General features: G+C 37.3%; 1 protein-coding gene across 2 annotated transcripts in view; it reads left to right on the top strand.

Annotated features, from left to right (window-relative positions):
* Positions 1-24617, top strand: part of OPHN1 (oligophrenin 1) — a gene marked incomplete at both ends in the record, with an annotated part of 648741 nt that overhangs the window by 614363 nt on the left and 9761 nt on the right. For both annotated transcript variants that reach the window (XM_079727359.1, XM_079727358.1), the window contains one exon: positions 5680-6003. In XM_079727359.1, coding sequence (XP_079583485.1) covers positions 5680-6003 — 324 coding nt within the window. The remainder of the gene's footprint in view (positions 1-5679; positions 6004-24617) is intronic.

Raw genomic sequence — 24617 nt, 5'->3', positions numbered from 1 at the left:
TGTGAGTAGGTTTCTCAAAAAATTAAAAATAAACTACTGGGCTTCCCTGGTGGTGCAGTGGTTGAGAGTTCACCTGCCAATGCAGGGGACACGGGTTCCGGGGAGGATCCCACATGCCACGGAGCGGCTGGGCCCGTGGGCCATGGCCACTGAGCCTGCACGTCTGGAGCCTGTGCTCCGCAACGGGAGAGGCCACAACAGTGAGAGGCCTGTGTACCACAAAAAATAAAATAAATAAAAATAAAATAAACTACCATATAGAGTTGTCAACTGCCTGGCTGACTGTTCAAGGCATACTCAAACACTGATACAGAGCCCCTTTGCAAACCCTGGGAGTCATATTGGTTCTTAGGCAATCTCTGTCTAATCATTAGCTGACCACAAGGTTAACTAAGCAGTGTCTTTAGTGGCCACACTCAACAAAGAATACAGATTTAACATAAATGGATGAAAAAGTCAGTAAACAAACTAACAATAATAACTAAATAAACAGCAACAACAACAAACCTTGGGGAGAAGAGAGAATCTGAATTTCAGAGTTGCTATATTACTTAAACTGTCCAGTTTTCAATAAAAGAATTATGAGATATCTAAAGAAACAAGAAAGAAACAAGAAAGAAACAAGCATATCTAAAGAAACAAACATATCTAAAGAAACAAGAAAGCATGACCCATACACAGGAAAAAAAACAAAAAGCAATCAAGTAATTGCTATCACATAACCCAGCAACTCCACTCTTAAGTATGTACCCAAGAGAAATGACAACACAGCTTCACAAAGACTTACATTTGAGTATTTATAGCAGCTTTTTTTCATATCAGCCAAAAACTGTGAGCAACCTAAATGCTCATCAACTGATGAATGAATAAAAAAATTGTGGTATATGCATACAATGGAGTACTACTCAACAACACATAGGAATGAACTACTGATACATGCATCATCCCCATCCTCCAGGTATATCAGGTTCTTTCAGGACCTCAAGCATGCCCTCATAATCCAGGCCTTTGGACCTGCTATCCCCTTTGCTGGACACTCCCTCGGCACCTTCACATGGCTGGGTCATTCTTATGCTTCAGGTCTCAGATAAATGCCACCTCCTCCAGAAGGCCCTCCTTAACCACACCCAAAGTGGCTCTCCTTGGATGTTTGCCTCTGCCCCTAGTTTGTTTCACTCATACCACTTATTAACAGTTCTTCATATTTTGTGATCTTGTTACTTCTTTTTGGTTGCCCACAGAATAAAAGTTACCAACAGTGTCAATGAAAAAATATAAACTACCATATGATCCAGTAATTTCACTTCTGGGAATATATCCAAAGGAAATGAAATTAGTATCTCGAAAAGATATCTGCACTCTCATGTTCATTGCAGCATTATTTACAATAGCTAAGATATGGAAGTACCAAAGTGTTCATCAACAGATGAATGGATAAAGAAAATGTGAGAGATACATAGACACACACCCAGAAACACACACAGGCACGTGTGCACACACAACAAAAAATGGAATATTATTCAGCCTTAGGTACAAAAGAAGGAAAACTTGTAATTTGTGACAACATGGATGAACCTGAAGGACCTTATGCTAAGTGAGATGAGATAAGGGCAGAGAGATAAATGCTGCATGATTTCACTTATATGTGGAATCTAAAAAAGTCAAACTCATAGAAGCATAAAGTAGGAGGGTGGCTGCCAGGGACTTAGGGGAGAGCGAAATGGGGAGGTGTTTGATCAAAGGGTACAAAGGTTCAGTTATTCAGGATGAATATGTTCTGGAGATATGATACAACATTGTGACTGTAGTTAATAATGCTATATTGTATACTTGAAATTTGTGAAAAGAGTAGATCTTAAATATTCTTACCACAAAAAATTGAAAACTATGTGAGGTGATGGATATGTTAATTAGATTGATTGTGGTACTCATTTTACAATGTATTCATATATCAAAACATCACATTGTATACCTTAAATATATACAATTTTTATTTGTCAATTATATCCCAGTAAAGCTGGTGAGAAAATCAGCTCACATGGATTAAGTACCATGCTAGGTGGAATTAAGACAGTCCCTGGCCTCAAGGAGTTTATAGGCTAAATGGAGATAGATAGATAGATAGATAGATAGATAGATAGATAGATAGATGATAGATAGATAGAGATAGATAAACAAATAAATGCCATTTAGTTGAATAATTGCTTAGTATGGATCCTGCACTCATTCTAAATGGGCCTCTCTCCTCACTACTCTGTTGAGACCTTTTTTGTCAAGATTACCAACAATCTCCATGTGCCACTCCACTATTCTTATCATACTCTGCCTGTGAGAAGCATTTCGTTTTAGTGACTCTTCCTTCTTGGAACACTTATTCACTTGGCTTTCAGGACACCAAACTCTCCTACCTCACTAGACATTCCATTTCAGTCTCCTCTTGGTTTTCCTTCTCTTCTCAATTTCTACATGTTGGAAGGTCCCAGAGTTTTGTTTTGTTTTGTTCTGTTTTGTTTTTCTCATTCCACATCTCTGTCTATATTTGTTTCCTGCGTGATCTCATTCAGTCTCATGGTTTTAAATATCTTTTAAATATGAGGATGATTTGCAAATTTATATATCTAGGAGGACTATCTCCCCTCTTCCCATCTCATACTCCCTGTTCAACAGCTCTCTTTAGATGACTCATGGACATTTCCAATTCAAAGTGTACAAATACTCTTGATTCCCTATTCCTCCTCAATCTACTCTTACTCTGGTCTCCCTCATCTAAGTAATTGGCAGTACCAGTCACCCAATTGCTAAGGTCAAGAACTTTGGGATGATCCTTGATTACTCTCTTTTCCTTTTACCTTACATCTAATCTATCAGCAATTCCTCTTAGCTCTCTGTGCACATTGTATGTTGAACCTACTAATTCCTACTGCTACCTTCCTGGTAGAGCCACCATCATCTCTTACTTGGGTGGCTACAGGAGCTTCCAAACTATTATCCTTGCTTTTCTTCTTGCCTGACTATAATTTGTTCTCCACAGCAGCCAGTAAGATGTATATTCTTTTAAAAATGTAAATCAGATCATATCATTCCCTCTGGTCCAAATTTCCAGTGACTTCTCTTCATTTTTAGAAGAAAATTTACATTTTATTCTGCATTATATGGTCCTCACTTACCTTTCTGATCTCATTTCTGAACTTCACTGTCTCTCTGTACCCTTTGTTCTCTCTGCTCTAATTTCATTGGTTTTGCTGTTCATTATACATGTCAAACTTACCCAAGGGCCTTTATATTTGCTGTTCTCTTGGTCCTAAACATTCTTCCTCCAGAACTTTGCAAACTTTACTCCTTCATTCAAATCTCAGCTAAATGACATCTCTTCATAGAGACCTTCTCTGAGTACTCTATTTAAATAGATCTTTCTCCTCCATTACTCTCTATCCTTTTACACTGCTTTATTTTATTCCTATCACTTGCTATTATTTGTTCACATGTTTATTATCTATCTTTCCCATTAGAATGTCAGATCCACTTTTATCACCAGCCTATAGAACAATTCCTATATATCCCATGTGTTCAGTAAATACTTGTAGAATAAATGGCTGGGTGTATAGGGAATAATGAAGGGAAAGAGATCACCCAGTTTAAGGGATCACCTCCTTAGGAGGTGATCTGGCATTTAGAAGAAAGTACAAGGGAACACTGAATGCCTACTCTGTTGTTCCATACTCTCATTTTAATTGGATAAACTCATTTATTTGTCTATTTACAATCTCCCCAAATACACACCAGAAAATATAATCTCTATGCCAGCAGAAATTTTTCGCTCTGTATCCCTAGTACCAGCATAGTATCTAGCATATCATAAATCCTCAATAAATGTGTGTAATAAATGAATGAACTGGGTGTTAGTAGACCTGAGATATAATTTCATCTTGGCCACTAGCTTACTGAATAACTTGGGCTAGTCACTTCCCTATTCTCGGTCTTAATTTGCCCCTCTGTGTGAGGAGTTCTTTGCGCTAGAAGATCACCAATGGGATCACCCACTCTAGACGATTTTCTAACTTTCTTTTAAACTGAGATATAATTCATATGACATAAAATTCACCCTTTTCAAGTGTAGGTCAGTGGTTTTTAGTATGTTCACAAGCTTGTGCAAGCATCTAATTCCAGAACATCTTCTTCATGATTTTTCTGCATCTATTGAGATGATCATATGGTTTTTCTCCCTCCGTTTGTTAATATGGTGTATCACATTGATTGATTTGTGTTTTTTGAAGAATCCTTGCCACATGCCCAATCTTGTTTCATCTATACCTCTACCGATTGCCCCAACTCAGACATCATGTCATTTCATCCATAAATGTTTCAATATGTACCTGTAAAAGATAAGAACACTATTTTAACCAAAATCTCAATACCATCATCGTACATAAAAGAAAAGAACACTAAACAAAGTAGTAATTCCTTAAGATCACTATCTAGTCAGTATTCAAATTCTCCTATTTTTACATTTTTTTTGAAAAAAATCAGGATCCAAATAAGACCCATATATTACAACTGTTTGACATATCTCTCAGGTCTCATTTAGCTGACCAGAACCTCTGTTCTTTTTATTTTATTTTTTTTTTTTTTTTTTTTTTTTTTAATTTTTATTTATTTATTCATGGCTATGTTGGGTCTTCGTTTCTGTGCGAGGGCTTTCTCTAGTTGCGGCCAGTGGGGGCCACTCCTCATCGCGGTGCGCGGGCCTCTCACTATCGCGGCCTCTCTTGTTGCGGAGCACAGGCTCCAGATGCACAGGCTCAGTAACTGTGGCTCACGGGGCTAGTTGCTCCGTGGCATGTGGGATCTTCCCAGACCAGGGCTCGAACCCGTGTCCCCTGCATTGGCAGGCAGATTCTCAACCACTGCGCCACCAGGGAAGCCCCAGAACCTCTGTTCTTAACCACTACACTCTGATCTAGGTTTTCTATTACCAAGGAAGGTGATAATTTCCTTAGAGCAGGAGTTCTCAATTGGGGGTACATTAACAGCTTCAGGGGCTTCCATGAATCTCTTAAAATTAGTTTTCAAAATTTTACATGTATTTGTGTAGGTTAATTTTTCTAGGGAGAATATCCTTGGCTCTCATTAGAGACTCAAAGCTTTACTTAAGAAACAAGACAACTGAAAAGCATATACTATTGTCACAGGAAATTGTAGACCACAAAAGCTAAGGGAAAGCCATAAAGTGGTGAGTTGAGGATGTCTTTATGAGGATGGAGAGAGAAGTTAAATTCTGTTAAGTGTATTACCTTGAAATTTGAGAGATCTTTATAAATTACTTTTGAGAGAAATAGAAATAGTTAGGGATTAAATGGTGCCTTATTTAAAAGTAATATAATGTACAATTGGTTGGGGTCTCTTAAGTCCCTTTTTAACATATCCCTTTAAATAAAGTATCTTGGCATATTGTGCTTTTGCTGAATTGTGGTCATGAAAATAATACTCAGATCATAAATTGAATTCCCTGTTTTATGAGACTTGTGACTCCACGTAAACTGGAATGGGTAGAGACTGATTTTGTGGGATATCATTGATTTGTTCCATGACAATAGCTCCTTTGAATATGTGTATAACTTTGCAATATTATGTATGCAAAGGTTATCATTAATCTTTCCTCTTTGCACCATCTTTTCCTAGATGAAATCCAACACAGAACACCAAATGGTACTATCATCAGCAGTATAGAACCCTCTAAGATGACACAACACCCCAAAACGCCTATACAGAGAAGTGGGGAAGCAGATCATGGGAGGAAATCCCCAAGCTGGCCTGTTTCAGATGGCAAGTTGGAATCCTGCCTCGAGGTGGATGTGGGGAAGTTGGTATCCAGGCTGCAGGATGGAGGCACCAAGGCCATACCAAAGGCCACCAATGGACCTGTGCCAGGCTATGGGCCCACTAAAGCCTCCTCTTTCCATGTAAAGAGACCAGCTCCTCGGCCCCTGGCTCACCACAGGGAGGGTAAGTGCTTGGGAATCCCATGGGGAAGAGAAATTACCTCAACTATTTTTTTTAATATTTCCCTAGAAATTGTTCACTTTAATAATTTCATTAAAATAACATAGAATCATGCATAGGATCTTACCAATTAAAAATATTCTCCATTGAATGGATTTTATAATCTCTTACTTAGGTTTTTTTTTTTTTTTTTTTTTTTTTTTTTTTTTTTTTTTTTTTTATCCCACCACCACCCTGCCACTCACTTTCCCCCCTTGGTGTCCATACGTTTGTTCTCTACATCTGTGTCTCTATTTCTGCCTTGCAAACCGGATCATCTGTACCATTTTTCTAGATGCCACATATATGCATTAATGTACACTATTTGTTTCTCACTTTCTGACTTACTTCACTCTGTATGATACTCTCTAGGTCCATCCACGTCTCTACAAATGACCCAATTTCGTCCCTATTTATGCCTGACTGATATTCCATTGTATATATGGACCACATCTTCTTTATCTATTCATCTGTCAGTGGGAATTTAGGTTGCTGCCATGACCTGGCTATTGTAAATATTGATGCAATGAACATTGGGGTGCATGTGTCTTTCTGAATTTTTTTCTGGGTATATGCCCAATAGTGGGATTGCTGGGTCACATGGTAGTTCTATTTTTAGTTTTTTAACGAACCTCCATACTGTTCTCCATAGTGGCTGTACCAATTTACTTTCCCACCTACAGTGGAAGAGGGTTCCCTTTCCTCCACACCCTCTCCAGCATTTGTTGTTTGTAGATTTTTTGATGATGCCCATTCTAACCAGTGAGAGGTGATACCTCATTGTAGTCTTGATTTGCATTTCTCTAATAATTAGTGATGTTGAGCAGCTTTTCATGTGCCTCTTGGTCATCTGTATGTCTTTGGAGAAATGTCTGTTTAGGTCTTCCACCTGTTTTTTGATTGGGTTGTTTGTTTTTTTAATACTGAGCTGCAGGAGCTGTTTACATGTTTTGGAGATTAATCCTTTGTTCGTGGATTCATTTGCAAATATTTTCTTCCATACTGAGGATTGTCTTCTCATCTTGTTTATGGTTTCATTTGCTGTGCAAAAGCTTTTAAGTTTCATTAGGACCCATTTCTTTATTTTTCCTTTTATGTCCATTACTCTAGGAGGTGGGGCAAAAAAGAAATTGCTGTGATGTATGTCAAAGAGTTCTTTACATAGTTCTTCCTATGTTTTCCTCTAAGGGTTTTATAGTGTCCAGTTTTATATTTAGGTATTTAATCCATTTTATTTTTCTGTATGGTGTTAGGGAGTTTTCTAATTCATTCTTTTACATGTAGCTGTCCAGTTTTCCAAGAAGCATTTTATTGAACAGACTAACTTTTCTCCATTGTATATCCTTGCCTGTTTTGTCATAGATCAGTTGACCATAAGTGCATGAGTTCTTTTTTTATTACTAGTTTCTGCTTTATAACAAAGTGAATCAGTCATACATATACATCTGTTCCCACATCCCTTCCCTCTTGCATCTTCCTCCCTCCCACCCTCCCTATCCCACCCCTCCAGGCAGTCACAAAGCACCGAGCTGATCTCCCTGTGCTATGCGGCTGCTTCCCACTATATATCTACCTTATGTTTGGTACTGTATATATATCTATGCCTCTCTCTCGCTTTGTCACAGCTTACCCTTGCCCCTCCCCATATCCTCAAGTCCATTCTCAAGTAGGTCTGTGTCTTTATTCCTGTTTTACCCCTAGGTTCTTCATGACATTTTTTTTCCTTAAATTCCATATATATGTGTTAGCATACGGTATTTGTCTTTCTCTTTCTGACTTACTTCACTCTGTATGACAGACTCTAGGTCTATCCACCTCATTACAAATAGCTCAGTTTTGTTTCTTTTTATGGCTGAGTAATATTCCATTGTATATATGTGCCACATCTTCTTTATCCGTTCATCCAATGATGGACACTTAGGTTGTTTCCATCTTTGGCTATTGTGAATAGAGCTGCAATGAACATTTTGGTGCATGTCTCTTTTTGAATTATAGTTTTTTCAGGGTATATGCCCAGTAGTGGGATTGCTGGGACATATGGTAGTTCTATTTGTAGTTTTTTAAGGAACCTCCGTACTGTTCTCCATAGTGGCTGTACCAATTCACATTCCCACCAGCAGTGCAAGAGTGTTCCCTTTTCTGCACACCCTCTCCAGCATTTATTGTTTCTAGATTTCTTGATGATGGCCATTCTGACTGGTGTGAGATGATATCTCATTGTAGTTTTGATTTGCATTTCTCTAATGATTAATGATGTTGAGCATTCTTTCATGTGTTTTTTGGCAGTCTGTATCTCTTCTTTGGAGAAATGTCTATTTAAGTCTTCTGCCCATTTTTGGATTGGGTTGTTTCTTTTTTTGCTATTGAGCTGCATGAGCTGCTTATAAATTTTGGAGATTAATCCTTTGTCAGTTGCTTCATTTGCAAATATTTTCTCCCATTCTGAGGGTTGTCTTTTGGTCTTGTTTATGGTTTCCTTTGCTGTGCAAAAGCTTTGAAGTTTCATTAGGTCCCATTTGTTTATTTTTGTTTTTATTTCCATTTCTCTAGGAGTTGGGTCCAAAAGGATCTTGCTGTGATTTATGTCATAGAGTGTTCTGCCTATGTTTTCCTCTAAGAGTTTGATAGTTTCTGGCCTTACATTTAGGTCTTTAATCCATTTTGAGCTTATTTTTGTGTATGGTGTTAGGGAATGATCTAATCTCAGAATTTTACATGTCCCTGTCCAGTTTACACAGCACCGCTTATTGAGGAGGCTGTCCTTTCTCCACCGTACATTCCTGCCTCCTTTATCAAAGATAAGTTGACCATATGTGCGTGGGTTTATCTCTGGGCTTTCTATCCTGTTCCATTGATCTATCTTTCTGTTTTTGTGCCAGTACCACACTGTCTTGATTACTGTAGCTTTGTAGTATAGTCTGAAGTCAGGGAGCCTGATTCCTCCAGCTCCGTTTTTCGTTCTCAAGATTGCTTTGGCTATTCGGGGTCTTTTGTTTTTCCAACCAAATTTGAAATTTTTTGTTCTAGTTCTGTGAAAAATGCCAGTGGTAGTTTGATAGGGATTGCATTGAATCTGTAGGTTGCTTTGGGTAGTAGAGTCATTTTCACAATATTGATCCTTCCAATCCAGGAGCATGATATATCTCTCCATCTATTTGTATCATCTTTAATTTCTTTCATCAGTGTCTTATAATTTTTTTGCATACAGGTCTTTTGTCTCCTTAGGTAGGTTTATTCCTAGATATTTTATTCTTTTTGTTGCAATGGTAAGTGGGAGTGTTTTCTTAATTTCACTTTCAGATTTTTCATCATTAGTATTTACGAATGCAAAAGATTTCTGTGCATTAATTTTGTATCCTGCTACTTTACCAAATTCATTGATTAGCTCTAGTAATTTTCTGGTAGCTGTTTCTAAGGTAGGATTGTATTGCTATAATCTTCCCTCTTAGAACTGCCTCTGTTGCATCCCAAAGGTTTTGCGTCATCCTGTCTCCATTTTCATTTGTTTCTAGGTATTTTTTTAATTTCCTCTTTGATTTCTTCAGTGATCACTTCATTATTAAGTAGTGGATTGTTTAGCCTCCGTATGTTTATATTTTTTACAGATCTTTTCCTTTAATTGATATGTAGTCTCATAGCATTGTGGTCAGAAGAGATACTTGATACAATTTCAATTTTCTTAAATTTACCAAGGCTTGAATTGTGACCCAAGACATGATGTATCCTGGAGAATGTTCCATGAGCACTTGAGAAAAATGTGTGTTCTGTTGTTTTTGGATGGAATGTCCTATAAATATCAATTAAGTCCATCTTGTTTAATGTATCATTTTAAGCTTGTGCTTCCTTATTTATTTTCATTTTGGATGATCTGTCCATTGGTGAAAGTGGGGTGTTGAAGTCCCCTACTATGAGTGTGTTACTGTCGATTTCCCCTTTTATGGCTGTTAGTATGTGCCTTATGTATTGAGGTGCTCCTGTGTTGTGTGCATACATATTTACAATTGTTATATCTTCTTCTTGGATCGATCCCTTGATCATTATGTAGTGTCCTTCTTTGTCTCTTCTAATAGTCTTTATTTTAAAGTCTATTTTGTCTGATATAAGGATTGCTACTCCAGGTTTCTTTTAATTTCCATTTGTATGAAATATCATTTTCCATCCCCTTACTTTCAATCCGTATGTGTCTCTAGGTCTGAAGTGGGTCTTTGTAGACAGCATATATATGGGTCTTGTTTTTGTATCCATTCAGCCAATCTGTGTCTTTTGGTGGGAGCATTTAGTCCATTTACATTTAAGGTAATTATTGATATGTATGTTCCTATTCCCATTTCCTTAATTGCTTTGGGTTCATTATTGTAGGTATTTTCCTTCTGTTGTGTTTCTTGCCTAGAGAAGTTCCTTTAGCATTTGTTGTAAAGCTGGTTTGGTGGTGCTGAACTCTCTCAGCTTTTGCTTGTCTGTAAAGGTTTTAATTTCTCCATCAAATCTGAATGAGATCCTTGCTGGGTAGAGTAATCTTGGTTGCAGGTTTCTCTCCTTCATCACTTTAATTATGTCCTTCCACTCCCTTCTGGCTTGTAGAGTTTCTGCTGGGAGATCAGCTGTTAACCTGTTGGGGATTCCCTTGTGTGTTATTTGTTGTTTTTCCCTTGCTGCTTTTAATACATTTTCTTTGTGTTTAATTTTTGACAGTTTGATTAATATGTGTCTTGGCATATTTCTCCTTGGATTAATTCTGTATGGGGCTCTCTGTGCCTCCTGGACTTGATTAACTCTTTCCATTCCCATATTAGGGATGTTTTCAACTATCATCTCTTCAAATATTTTCTCAGTCCCTTTCTTTTTCTCTTCTTCTTCTGGAACCCCTATAATTCGAATGTTGGTGCGTTTACTGTTGTCCCAGAGGTCTCTGATGCTGTCCTCAATTATTTTCATTCTTTTTTCTTTATTCTGCTCTGCAGCAATTATTTCAACTATTTTATCTTCCATGTCACTTATCCGTTCTTCTGGCACAGTTATTCTGCTATTGATCCCATCTAGAGTATTTTTCATTTCATTTATTGTGTTTTTAATCGTTGCTTGATTCATCTTTAGTTCTTCTAGGTCCTTCTTAACTGTTTCTTTCATTTTGTCTCTTCTATTTCCAATATTTTGGACCATCTTTACTATCATTATTCTGAATTCTTTTTCAGGTAGACTGCCTATTTCCTCTCATTTGTTAGGTCTGGTCGGTTTTTATCTTGCTCTTTCACCTGCTCTGTATTTTTCTGTCTTCTCATTTTGCTTATCTTACTGTGTTTGGGATCTCCTTTTTTGAGGCTGCAGGTTCATAGTTCCCATTGTTTTTGGTGTCTGTCCCCAGTATCTAAGGTTGGTTCAGTGGGTTGTGTAGGCTTCCTGGTGGAGGGGACTAGTGCCTTTGTTCTGGTGGATGAGGCTCGAGCTTTTCTTTCTGGTGGACAGGTCCACGTCTGGTGGTGTGTTTTGGGGTGCCTGTGACCTTATTATGTTTTTAGGTAGCCTCTCTGCTAATGGGTGGTGTTGTGTTCCTCTCCTGCTAGTTGCTTGGCATAGGGTGACCAGCACTGTAGCTTGCTGGTCATTGAGTGAAGCTGGGTGCTGGTGTTGAGATGGAGATCTCTGGGAGATTTTCGCCACTTGATATTATGTGGAGTTGTGGGGACTCTTTTGGACCAGTGTCCTGAAGTTGGCTCTCCCACTTCAGAGGCACAGCACTGACTTCTGGCTGCAGCACCAAGAGCCTTTCACATACCCGGCTCAGAATAAAAGGGAGAAAAAGTAGAAAGAAAGAATTAGTAGAAGAAAGAGAAAGAAAGAAAGAAAGAAAGAAAGAAAGAAAGAAAGAAAGAAAGAAAGGAGGGAGAGAGGGAGGGAGGGAGGAAGGGCAGAAAGTAAGGAGGGAGGCAGGAAAGAAAGAAGAAAGAAAGAAAGAAAGAAAGAAAGAAAGAAAGAAAGAAAGAAAGAAAGAAAGGAAGGAAGGAAGAAAGAAGGAAAGAAAGGAGGGAGGGAGGGAGGGAGGAAGGTAAGAAAGAAAGAAAGAAACAAAGAAAGGAGGTAGGGGGAGGGAGGGAGGGAAGGTAGGAAAAAGAGAAAGAGAGACGATAAAGTAAAATAGAATAAAACATGATAAAATATAATAGCGTTATTAAAATAAAAAGTAATTATTAAAAAAAATTAAAAAAATAAAACGGACAGATAGAACCCTGGGACAAATGTTTGAAGCAAAGCTATACAGAGAAAATCTCACACAGAAGAATACACATACACATTCACAAAAAGAGAAAAAGGGGAAAAAAATCATAAATCTTGCTCTCAAAGTCCACCTCCTCAATTTGGTATAATTGGTTGTAAAAAGAAGAAAAAGGGAAAAAATCTTAAATCTTGTTCTCAAAGTCCACTTCCTCAATTTGGGATGATTTGTTGCCTATTCATGTATTCCACAGATGTAGGGCACATCAAGTTGATTGTGGAGCTTTAATCCGGTGCTTCTGAGGCTGCACAGAGAGATTTCCCTGTCTCTTCTTTGTTCTCACAGCTCCCAGGTCTCAGCTTTGGATTTGGCCCCACCTCTGCGTGTAGGTTGCCGGAGGGCATCTGTTTTTCCCTCAGACAGGACGGGCTTAAAGGAGCCGCTGATTTGGGGGGCTCTGGCTCACTCAGGCCGCGGGGAGTGAGGGGCACGGAGTGCGGGGCCAGCCTGCGGCAGCAGTGGGTGGCGTGACATTGCACCAGACCGAGGCATGCCGTGAAGTGCATGGGTTTATCTCTGGGCTTTCTATCCTGTTCCATTTATCTATATTTCTGCTTTTGTGCCAGTACCATATTGTCTTGATTACCATAGCTTTGTAATACAGTCTGAAGTCAGTCTCATTCCTCCAGCTCCATTTTTTTCCCCTAAAGACTGCTTTGGATATTTGGGGTTTTTTGTGTCTCCATACAAATTTTAAATTTTTTTGTTCTAGTTCTGTAAAAAATGCCATTGGTAATTTGATAGGGATTGCATTGAATCTGTAGATTGCCTTGTGTAGTATAGTCACTTTCATAAGATTGATTCTTCCAATCCAAGAACATGGTATATCTCTCCTGTTTGTGTCATCTTTGATTCCTTTCATCAGTGTCTTATAGTTTTCTGAGTACAGGTCTTTTACCTCCTTGGGCAAGTTTATTCCTAAGTATTTTATTATTTTTGTTGCAATAGTGAATGTGAGTGTTTCCTTATTTTATCTTTCTGATTTTTCATTATTAGTGTATAGGAATGCAAGAGATTTCTGTGCATTAATTTTGTATCCTGCAACTTTAACAAATTTACTGATTAGCTCTAATAGTTTCCTGGTGGCATCTTTAGGATTATCTATGTATATCACCATGTCATCTGCAAACAGTGACAGTTTTACTTCTTCTTTTCCAATTTGTATTCCTTTTATTTCTTTTTCTTCTCTGATTTCCATGGCTACAACTTCAGAACTATGTTGAATAATAGTGACAAGAGTGGACATCCTTGTTTTGTTCCTGACCTTAGCGGAAATGCTTTCAGTTTTTCACCATTGAGAATGATGTTTCCTGTGGGTTTGTTGTACATGGCTTTATTATGCTGAGGTAGGTTCCCTCTATGCCCACTTTCTGGCTAGTATTTTATCATAAATAGGTGTTGTCTTTTGTCAAAAGTTCTTTCAGTATCTATTGAAATGATCATATGGTTTTTACTCTTCAATTTGTTAATGTGGTGTTTCACATTGATTTATTTGCATATATTGAAGAATCCTTGCATCCCTGGGGTAAATCCCAGTTGATCATGGTGTATGATCCTTTTAATGTGTTATTGGATTCTGTTTGCTAGTATTTTGTGGAGGATTTTTACATCTATCTTCATCAGTGATATTGGTCTGTAATTTTTTTTTTGTAGTATCTTTGGTTTTGGTATCGGGGTGATGGTGGCCTTGTAGAATGAGTTCGGGCGTGTTCCTTCCTCTGAAAATTTTTGGAAGAGTTTGAAAAGGATGGGTATTAGCTCTTCTCTACATGTTTGATAGAATTCACCTGTGAAGCATTCTGGTCCTTAAGTTTTTTGTGTTGGAAGATTTTTAATCACAGTTTCAATTTCATTACGTGTGATTTATCTGTTCATAGTTTCTATTTATTCTTGGTTCGGATTGGAAGGTTATACTTTCTAAGAATTGGTCCATTTCTTCCAGGTTGTCCATTTTATTGGCATACAGTTGCTTGTAGTAGTCTCTCTTATGATGCTTTGTATTTCTATGGTGTCCATTCTAACTTCTCCTTTTTCATTTCTAATTTTATTGATTTGAGTCCTCTCCCTCTTTTTCTTGATGAGTCTGGCTAAAGGTTAATCAATTCTGTTTATCTTCTGAATGAAGCAGCTTTTAGTTTTATTGATCTTTGCTATTGTTTTCTTTGTTTCTATTTCATTTATTTCTGCTCTGATCTTTATCATTTCTTTCATTCTACTATCTTTGGGTTTTGTTTATTCTTCCTTCTCTAGTTACTTTAGGTGTGAGGTTAGATTGTTTATTTCAGATTTTTCTTGTTTCTTGAGGTAGGATTGTATTGCTATAAACTTCCCTCTTAGAACTGCTTTTGCTGCATCTATAGGTTTTGGATCGTCGTGTTTTTATTGTCATTTGTCTCTAGGTATTTTTTGATTTCAGCAGTGATGTCTTGGATATTTAGTAATTTAGTAATTGTTTAGATTCCATGTGTGTGTGTTTCTTTTTTTTTTCATCTTTTTCCCCTGTAATTTTTTCTAATCTCATAGCCTTGTGGTCAGAAAAGATGCTTGATAAGATTTCAATTTTCTTAAATGTACCAAGGCTTGATTTGTGACCAAAGATGTTATCTATCCTGGAGAATGTTCCATGTGCACTTGAGAAGAAAGGGTAATCTGCTGTTTTCAGATGGAATGTCCCATAAATATCAGTTATATCTATCTGGTCTATTTTGTCATTTAAAGCTTGTGTTTCCTTATTAATTTTCTGTCTGGTTGATCTGTCCATTGGTGTAAGTGGGGTGTTAAATTCCCCCACTAGTATTGTGTTACTGTTGATTTCCTCTTTCATAGCTGTTAGCATTTGCCTTATGTATTGATGTGCTCCTATATCAGGTGTGTATATATTTATAATTGTTATCTCTTCTTCTTGGACGGATCCCCTGACCATTATGTAGTGTCCTTCCATGTCTCTTGTAGCATTCTTTATTTTAAAGTCTATTTTTTGTGATATGAGTATTGGTACTCCAGCTTTCTCTTGATTTCCATTTGCATGGAATATCTTTTTCCATCCCCTCACTTTCAATCTGTATGTGTCCCTAGGTCTGATGTGTGTCTCTTGTTGGCAGCATATATATGTGTCTTGTTTTTGTATCCATTCAGTGAGCCTGTGTCTTTTGGTTGGAGCATTTAATGCATTCATATTTAAGGTAATTATTGATATGTATGTTCCTATTACCATTTTCTTAATTGTTTTTTGTTTGTTTTTGTAGGTTCTTTTCTTCTCTTGTGTTTCCCACTTAAAGAAGTTCCTTTATTATAAAGCAGAAACTAATAAAAAAAATAATATAAAAAAAAGAAGTTCCTTTAGCATTTGTTGTACAGCTGGTTTGGTGGTGCTAAATTCTCTTAGCTTTTGCTTTTCTGTAAAGTTTTTGATTTCTCTGTCGAATCTGAATGGGATCCTTGCCAGGTAGAGTATTCTTGGTTGTAGGTTCTTCCCTTTCATCACTTTAAGTATATCATGCCACTCACTTCTGGCTTGTAGAGTTTCTGTTAAGAAATCAGCTGTTAACCTTATGCAAGTTCCCTTCTATGTTATTTGTCATTTTTCCCTGTTGCTTTTAGTAATTTTTCTTTGTTTTTAGTTTTTGTAAGTTTGATTACTGTGTGTCTTGGGGAGTTTCTCCTTGGGTTTATCCTGTATGGGACTCTCTGCACTTCCTGGACTTGGGTAGCTATTTCTTCTCCCATGTTAGGGAAGTTTTCAACTATAATCTCTTCAAATATTTTCTTGGTTCCTTTCACTCCCTCTTCTCCTTCTGGCACCCCTGTAATGCAAATGTTTTTGTGTTTAAGGTTGTCCCAGAGGTCTCTTATGTTGTCTTCATTTCTTTTCATTCTTTTCTCTTTATTCTGTTCTGCGGCAGTGAATTCCACCATTCTGTCTTCCAGGTCACTTATCGTTTCTTCTGCCTCCATTATTCTCCTATTGATTTCATCTAGTGTATTTTTCATGTCAGTTATTGTATTGTTCGTCTCTCTTTGTTTGTTCTTTTTTGTGTGTATGTGGTACGTGGGCCTCTCACTGCTGTGGCCTCTCCCGCTGTGGAGTACAGGCTCCGGACGCGCTGGCTAAGCGGCCATGGCTCACAGGCCCAGCCGCTCCACGGCATGTGGGATCCTCCTGGACTGGGGCACAAACCCGTGTCCCCTGCATCGGCAGGTGAACCCTCAACAACTGCACCACCAGGGAAGCCCTTTGTTTGTTCTTTAATTCTTCTAGGTGTTTGATCTTTAATTCTTCTAGATCTTTGTTAAACCTTTCTTGCATCTTCTCGATCTTTGCCTCCATTCTTTTTCCAACGTCCTGGATCATCTTCACTGTCATTATTCTGAATTCTTTTTCTGCATGGTTGCCTATCTCCACTTCATTTAGTTGTTTTTCTGGGGTTTTATTTTGTTCCTTCATCTGGTACATCATCCTCTGCCTTTTCATTTTCTCTGTCGTCTTTCTGTGAATGTTGTTTTTGTTTCATAGGCTGCAGGATTGTAGTTCTTCTTGCTTCTGTTGTCTGACCTCTGGTGGATGATGCTATCTAAGAGGCTTGTGCAAACTGCCTGATGGGAGGGACTGGTGGTGGGTAGAGCTGGGTGTTGCTCTGGTGGGCAGAGCTCAGTAAAACTTTAATCTGCTTGTCTGCTGATGGGTGAGGCTGGGTTCCCTCCCTGTTGGCTGTTTGGCCTGAGGAGACCCAACACTGGAGCATACCCGGCTCTTTGCTGAGGCTAATGGCAGACGCTGGGTGGGGTCATGCCAAGGAGTACCTCCCAGAATTTCTGCTGCCAGTGTCCTTGTCCCCATGGTGAGCCACAGCTGGCCCCGCCTCTGCAGGAGACCCTCCAACACTAGCAGGTAGGTCTGGTTCAGTCTCCTATGGGGTCACTGCTCGTTCCCTCTGGGTCCTGATGTGCACATTACTTTGTGTGTGCCCTCCAAGAGTGGAGTCTCTGTTTCCTGCAGTCCTGTTGAAGTCCTGCAGTCAAATCCCACTAGCCTTCAAAGTCTGATTCTCTGGGAATTCCTCCTCCCATTGCCGTACCCTCAGGTTGGAAAGCTTTAAGTGGGGCTCAGAACCTTCCCTCCAGTGGATGGACTTCTGTGGTATAATTGTTCTCCAGTTTGTGAGTTACCCACCCAGCGGTTATGGGATTTTATTTTATTATGATTGCGCTCCTCCTACCATCTCATTGCAGTTTCTCCTTTGTCTTTGGATGTGAGGTATCTTTTTTGGTGAGTTCCACTGTCTTCCTGTCAATGATTGTTCAGCAGTTAGTTGTGATTCCAGTGTTCTTGTAAGAGGGAGTTAGCGCACATCCTTCTACTCTGCCATCTTGAACCCATCTCTACCTCAACTACTTTGTACCTTGAGATCTTTCTGAGGTTGTACATATTTAAGTAGAAATCTGTTCCAGTTTGTTACCACTAATATTGGAATGGTGGGCAAGAACATAAAAACCATTCATAATAATCATGGCTCTTCTCTTACTTATGTGTTTGTTTTGATTTGTTCATTTTGGTTTTTTCTTCTTTGATATTTTTTGTCTCTTTGTTTATTTCCACGAGTTAAGTCACTTGCTATTTGTTTTTCTCCATCTGACTTCTTTCACTTAGCGTAATACACTCAAGGTTCATCCATGTTTTTGAGAATGGCAGTATTTCATCTTTTTATGGCAGAATAGTATTCCTTTGCATATATCACATCTTTATTCATCCATTGCTGAGCATTTAGGTTTTTCCATATCTTAACTATTGTAAATAATGCTGTGATGAACATAGGGGTGCATATATTTATTTGAATTAGTGTTTTCATGTTATTTATATAAATGCCCTGTAGTAGAATACATGGATCGTATGGTAGTTCTATTCTTAATTTTTTGAGGAATCTCCATACTGTTTTCCAAGGTGCTGTACCAAGTTACATTCCCACCAACAGTGTATGAGGATTCCCTTTTCTCCACACCCTCTCTAACATCTGTTATTTCTTGTCTTTTAAAAAATAGCCCTTCTAATGGGCATGATGTGCTATCTCATTGGGACTTTGATTTACATTTCCTAATAATTAATGATGTTGAACACTTTTTAATGTTCCTGTTGGCCATCAGTATATCTTCTTTGGAAAAATGTCCATACAGCTACTCTGTCCATTTTTAAATTAGGTTGTTTGGGGTTTTTTGTTGTTGAGTTTTATGAGTTCTTTAAATATTTTGAACATTAACCCCTTATCAGTTATATGATTTGAAAAATATCTTCTCCTATTCAGTAGGTTGTCTTTTCAATTTTTGAGGAAGTTTTACTTTGCTGTGCAGAAGCTTTTTAGTTTGATATAGTCCTATTTGCTTATTTTTGCTTTTGTTTCTCTTGTGCGAGGAGAATATTAAAAAATATATTACTAAGATCAATGCCAAAGAATGCACTCCCTATGTTTTCTTTTAGGAGTGTTATTATTTCAGGCTTTACACTTGTCTTTATTTTGAGTTAATTTTTTTTGTATGTTGTGAGATAGTGGTCTAGTTTCTTTCTTTCTTTTCTTTGTGGCTGTCCAGTTTTCCTAGCACCATTTATTGAAGAAAATATCTTTCTGCATTCTGTGATCTTTGCTCCTTTGTCATTAATTAATTTTCCATGTGGGCATGGGTTTATTTCAGGGCTTCAATTCTCTTTTATTGATATATGTGTCTGTTCTTCTACCAATACCATGCTGTTTCATTACAGTAGCTTTGTAATATAGTTTAAAATCAGGGAATGTAATACCTCCAGCTTTGTTCTTTTTTTACTCAGAATTGCTTTGACTTTTCAGCTTGTTTTTTGGTTCCATATAAAGTTTAGAATTTTTTGTTCTATTTATGTGAAAGCTGTCCTTGGGATTTTGATAGGGATTGCACAAAAACTTTAGATTGCTTTTGGTAATATGAGCATTTTAACAATGGCAATTCTTCCAACCCATGGGCATGGAATAACTTTCCATTTATTTGTGTCTTCTTCAATTTCTTTCAACAATGCCTTATACCTTTCAGTGTACAGGTCTTTCACCTCCTTAGTTAAATTTATTCCTAGGTATTTTGTTATTTTTGCTGCAATTGTAAATGGGATTATTTTCTTAATTTTTCTTTCTGATAGTTCATTGTTAGCATATAGAAACACATCATATTTTTGTGTGTTGATTTTGTACCCTTTAAGTTTACTGTATTTGTTTATTATTTCTAATACTTCTTTGATGGAGTCTTTAGGGTTTTCTATGTATAAAATAATATCATCTGCAAATAGTGACAGTTTTACTTATTCCTTTCCAATTTAGATGCATTTTATTTATTTTTATGGCCTAATTGCTCTGGCTAGGACTTCCAATTCTATGTTTAATAAGAGTGGTGAGAATGGGCATCCTTCTCTTGTTCCTGATCTTAGAGGGATAGCTTTCAGTTTTTCACCATTGAGTATGATGTTGCCTGTGAGTTTGTAATATATGGCCTTTATTATGTTGAGGTACTTCCTTCTATACCCATTTTATTGAGAATTTTTATCATATGTGGTTATTGAATCTTGTCAAATGCTTTTTCTACAACTATTGAGATGATGCATTTTTTAGTTTTCATTTTGTTAATGTGTGGTGTATACACTGATTGATTTGTACATATTGAACCATCCTTGCATCCCTGGAGTAAATCTCACTTGATCACAATGTATGATCCTTTTAATGTATTTTATTGGATTTGCTAATATCTTGTTGAGGATTTTTGCATCCATGTTCATCAGAGATATTAGCCTGTAACTGTGTGTGTGTGTGTGTGTGTGTGGGTATGTGTTGTCCTTGTCTGGTTTTGGTATCAGGGTAGTGTTGGCCTTGTGAAATCAGTTAGGAAGTTTTTCCTCCTCTTTAAGTTTTTAGAAAAGTTTGAGAAGGATAGGTATTAAATCTTCTTTGAATGTTTGGTAGAATTCACCTGCAAAGCCGTATCATCCTGGACTTTTGTTTGGTAGAGGTTTTTGTTTACTGTTTTAACTTCTTTATTAGTGATCGGTCTATTCAGATTTTCTTTCTTCATGACTTAGTCTTGGAAGGTTGGGATTCAAGAATTTGTCCATTTCTTCTAGGTTGGCTGATTTGTTGGCATATAGCTGTTCATAACATTTTTTATAATTATTTGTATTTCTGTGGTATCTGTTATTATGTCTGTTCTTTCATTTCTGATTTTACTTATCAGAGACTTTTCTCTTTTTTCTTAGTGTCTAACTAAAGGTTTGTTAATTTTGTTTATCTTTTCAAAGAAACAGCTCTTAGCTTCATTGATCTTTTCTATTGTCTTTTTGGTCTCTATTTCATTTATTTCCACTGTGATCTTTATTATTTCCTTTCTTGTACTGACTTTGAGCTTCGTTTTTTTTCCCTTTGTTTTTCTAGTTCATTTAGTGTAAGGTTAGATTGTTTCTTTGAGATTTGTTTCTTGTTTCTTGAGGTAGGCCTGTGCTGCTATAAACTTCCCTGTTAGTACCACTTTCGTTGCATTCCATAAATTTATGTATGTCGTATTTTCATTTTCATTTGTCTTCAGGTAATTTTCTATTTCTCCTTTGATTTCTTTGTTTTCCCAATATTTTTTCAGTAGTATGTTGTTCATTCCCCATGTATTTGTAATTCTTGTAGATTCTTGTAGTTGATTACTAGTTTCATTCCATTGTGATTGGAAAAGTTGCCTGATATGATTTCAATCTTCTTAAATTTATTGAGACTTGTTTTGTGTCCCAACATATGGTCTATCCTTGAGAATGTTCCATGTGCACTTGAGAATATTTATTTTGCTACTTTTGGATGGAATGCCCTGTACAAATCTATCAAATCCATCTGGTCTAATGTTTCATTTAGGACTGCTATTTCCTTGTTGACTTTCTGTATGGATGATCTATCCATTGATGTAAGTTGGGTGTTAAAAGCCCCCTACTATTATTGTGTTGCTATCAATTTCTTCCTTTAAGTCTGTTAATAATTGCCTTATATATTTGGTGCTTCTATGTTAGGTGCATTATATTTACCATTTATTAAGTATCTGCTATGTTCCTGGCACTGTACTAGGTACTAGCATAATATTTCTGATCCTCACAAACTTATTGTGAAGTATATTATTATTATTATTATTATTTTATTTCTACTAGAAAACTGAGGCTCCCAAAGGTGTTAATTGCCAAAAGTTCATAGTGAGTAACTGGCAGATCTGGGATCTAAGTCTTAGCAAGTCTGGCAGGCATCAAAGTCTGTTTTCTTCCCAGTAAGGCAGAACTATCACTTTACCTTCCTATAAGAAGCTTTGAACCTGTGAACTATTGTTTCCTCATTCTTACTTTCCAGTATAGTAGAAATAGGGACAAGAGGGCACAACTTCAGCAAAACTATGGGTTTTCTAAGTTACAAATTACAAATTTTCGTCACTCTTTAGCTGCAATTCTGTTTACCCGACCTGGTGCTAAGGGGAATGGCATGTCCAGAAATGTAAGATACAGCCTAGATTGGGAGCCAGAATTTCTATGTGTGTAAATTAATAGTACTTGGTTCGTACCTCCATTAGAACACCAATCACACTGTATTATCATTCTCTTTTTTCATATCTGTCTCACTCACCAGAAAGACTAACTGGAGGAATTTTAAAAAGCCATGGAGCAATATATAAGTACTTCATGAGTGCTTACATGGATGGAAATTACCAATGCCAGCTCAAGTGTTCAGAGGATTGAGATTTGAGCTGACTGTTTAGGGGTAGTTACAATACAGATAAGACATGAGAACAGGGACATATATCGGGTAAGAAGCAGAACAGAGTCTAACACTTACTTATCCACACTACATGCTAGGTATTCTCTAACAGCCATCTAATTTAGTCCTTACAACCACCTTGTGAGGACAGGTTATTATATCCATTTCCCAGGTGAATACCTTGATAGTCAAAGAGTTGAAATAACTGCACAGGGTCCCACAGTTTGGAAGTAGCAGAACAAGGCCTGAAAGCAGGGTCTGCCCAACTCCAGACTCTTACTTTCCACACTGTACCATACTGTCTCATCTAGAAGAGTCAAGGGCTTGCTGCTTTGATAGGGCCAGTGAGGAGACCAGTTTAACAAAAGTAGAGCTGGTATTTAAAGTCTAGCACTAGTACCTGGTTTAATAATTTGGGACTAGCTCATAGAGGGCCTTGAATTTATGTTAAGGAGTTTGAACTTATCCTGTACATTTTATAGCCGCTGAGAAAATCTTTAAGGAGAAGAAATACAGTGTGGAAATACTTAAGGTAAACCTTACAACAGTATTATATGTATTAAAGTTAATATTTTTTACATTTACCTTTAAAAATTTTGTAGAAGAAAGCAATGAATATCAAGGTTTACTGACAAAAAATGAATGAATATCAAGATCTACTAACACCCTTGCATAGTTGCAAACTTGTCTATTTCCAGATGGTGTTCATCAGGCCATGAACATTTTTCATGGACATTTTTTCAATTAATATTATTTTATATGAATACATTTTTTGACCTAGCCTAAATCCTTGTCATTTCATGCATAATATGTATTGGTTAAATGCTTGTAAGAATTGAATTGTTTGCTTATCAGCCTTTGTGTTTGGGTCTGAACTTTTGCTGTTAAGAATCATGTTTTTGTGCTACTTGTTTTCCATATTTTTTTTTCTTTTGGGTTAATTCCTTTGGACCTGTTCCCCAAAGTGGATCAACTGGATCAATGAGCATGAACTGTATCACATATATTATTTTGCATTTCATTCACATTGTTCCAGAATTATTTTTGTTTTGTTTTGTTTTGTTTTTGTTGTTTTTTTTATACTGGAGGTTCTTCTTAGTCATCAATTTTATACACATCAGTGTATACATGTCAATCACCATTGCCCAATTCAGCACACCACCATCCCCACCCCACCACAGTTTTCCCCCCTTGGTGTCCCTATGTCTGTTCTCTACATCTGTGTCTCAACTTCTGCCCTGCAAACTGGCTCATCTGTACAATTTTTCGAGGTTCCACATACATGCGTTAATATACAATATTTGTTTTTCTCTTTCTGACTTACTTCACTCTGTATGACACTTTCTAGATCCGTCCACGTCTCAACAAATGACTCAATTTCTTTCCTTTTTATGGCTGAGTAATATTCCATTGTATATATGTACCACATCTTCTTTATCCATTCGTCTGTTGATGGGCATTTAGGTTGCTTCCATGACCTGGCTATTGTAAATAGTGCTGCAATGAAGAGTGGGTGCATGTGTCTTTTTCAATTATGGTTTTCTCTGGGTATATGCTCAGTAGTGGGACTGCTGGATCATATGGTAAATCTATTTTTAGTTTTTTAAGGAACCTCCATACTGTTCTCCATAGTGGCTGTATCAATTTACATTCCCGCCAACATTGCAAGAGGGTTCCCTTTTCTCCACACCCTCTCCAGCATTTGTTGTTTGTAGATTTTCTGAGGATGCCCATTCTAACTGGTGTGAGGTGATAGCTCATTGTAGTTTTGATTTGCATTTCTCTAATAATTAGTAATGTTGAGCAGATTCTCATGAGCTTCTTGGCCATCTGTATGCCTTCTTTGGAGAAATGTCTATTTAGGTCTTCTCTCCATTTTTGGATTGGGTTGTTTGTTTCTTTAATATTAAGCTGCATGAGCTGTTTATATATTTTGGAGATTAATCCTTTGTCTGTTAATTCGTTTGCAAATTTTTTCTCCCATTCTGAGGATTGTCTTTTCATCTTGTTTATGGTTTCCTTTGCTGTGCAAAAGCTTTTAAGTTTCATTAGGTACCATTTGTTTATTTTTGTTTTTATTTCCATTACTCTAGGAGGTAGATCAAAAAAGATCTTGCTGTGATTTATGTCAAGGAGTGTTCTTCCTATGTTTTCCTCTAAGAGTTTTAAAGTGTCCAGTCTTACATTTAGGTCTCGAATCCATTTTGAGTTTATTTTTGTGTATGGTGTTAGGGAGTGTTCTAATCTCATTCTTTTACATGTAGCTGTCCAGTTTTCCCAACACTGCTTACTGAAGAGACTTTCTTTTCTCCATTGTATATCTTTGCCTCCTTTGTCATAGATTAGTTGACCATAGGTGCATGGGTTTATCTCTGGGCTTTCTATCTTGTTCCATTAATCTATGTTTCTGTTTTTGTGCCAGTACCATATTGTCTTGATTACTGTAGCTTTGTAGTATAGCCTGAAGTCAGGGAGTCTGATTCCTCCAGCTGCATTTTTTCCCTCAAGAATGCTTTGGCTATTCGGGGTCT

Source organism: Hyperoodon ampullatus, assembly GCF_949752795.1.
Source record: "Hyperoodon ampullatus genome assembly, chromosome: X".
In the NCBI taxonomy this organism is placed as follows: domain Eukaryota; kingdom Metazoa; phylum Chordata; class Mammalia; order Artiodactyla; family Ziphiidae; genus Hyperoodon; species Hyperoodon ampullatus.
This window is presented reverse-complemented; position numbering and strand designations above follow the sequence as displayed.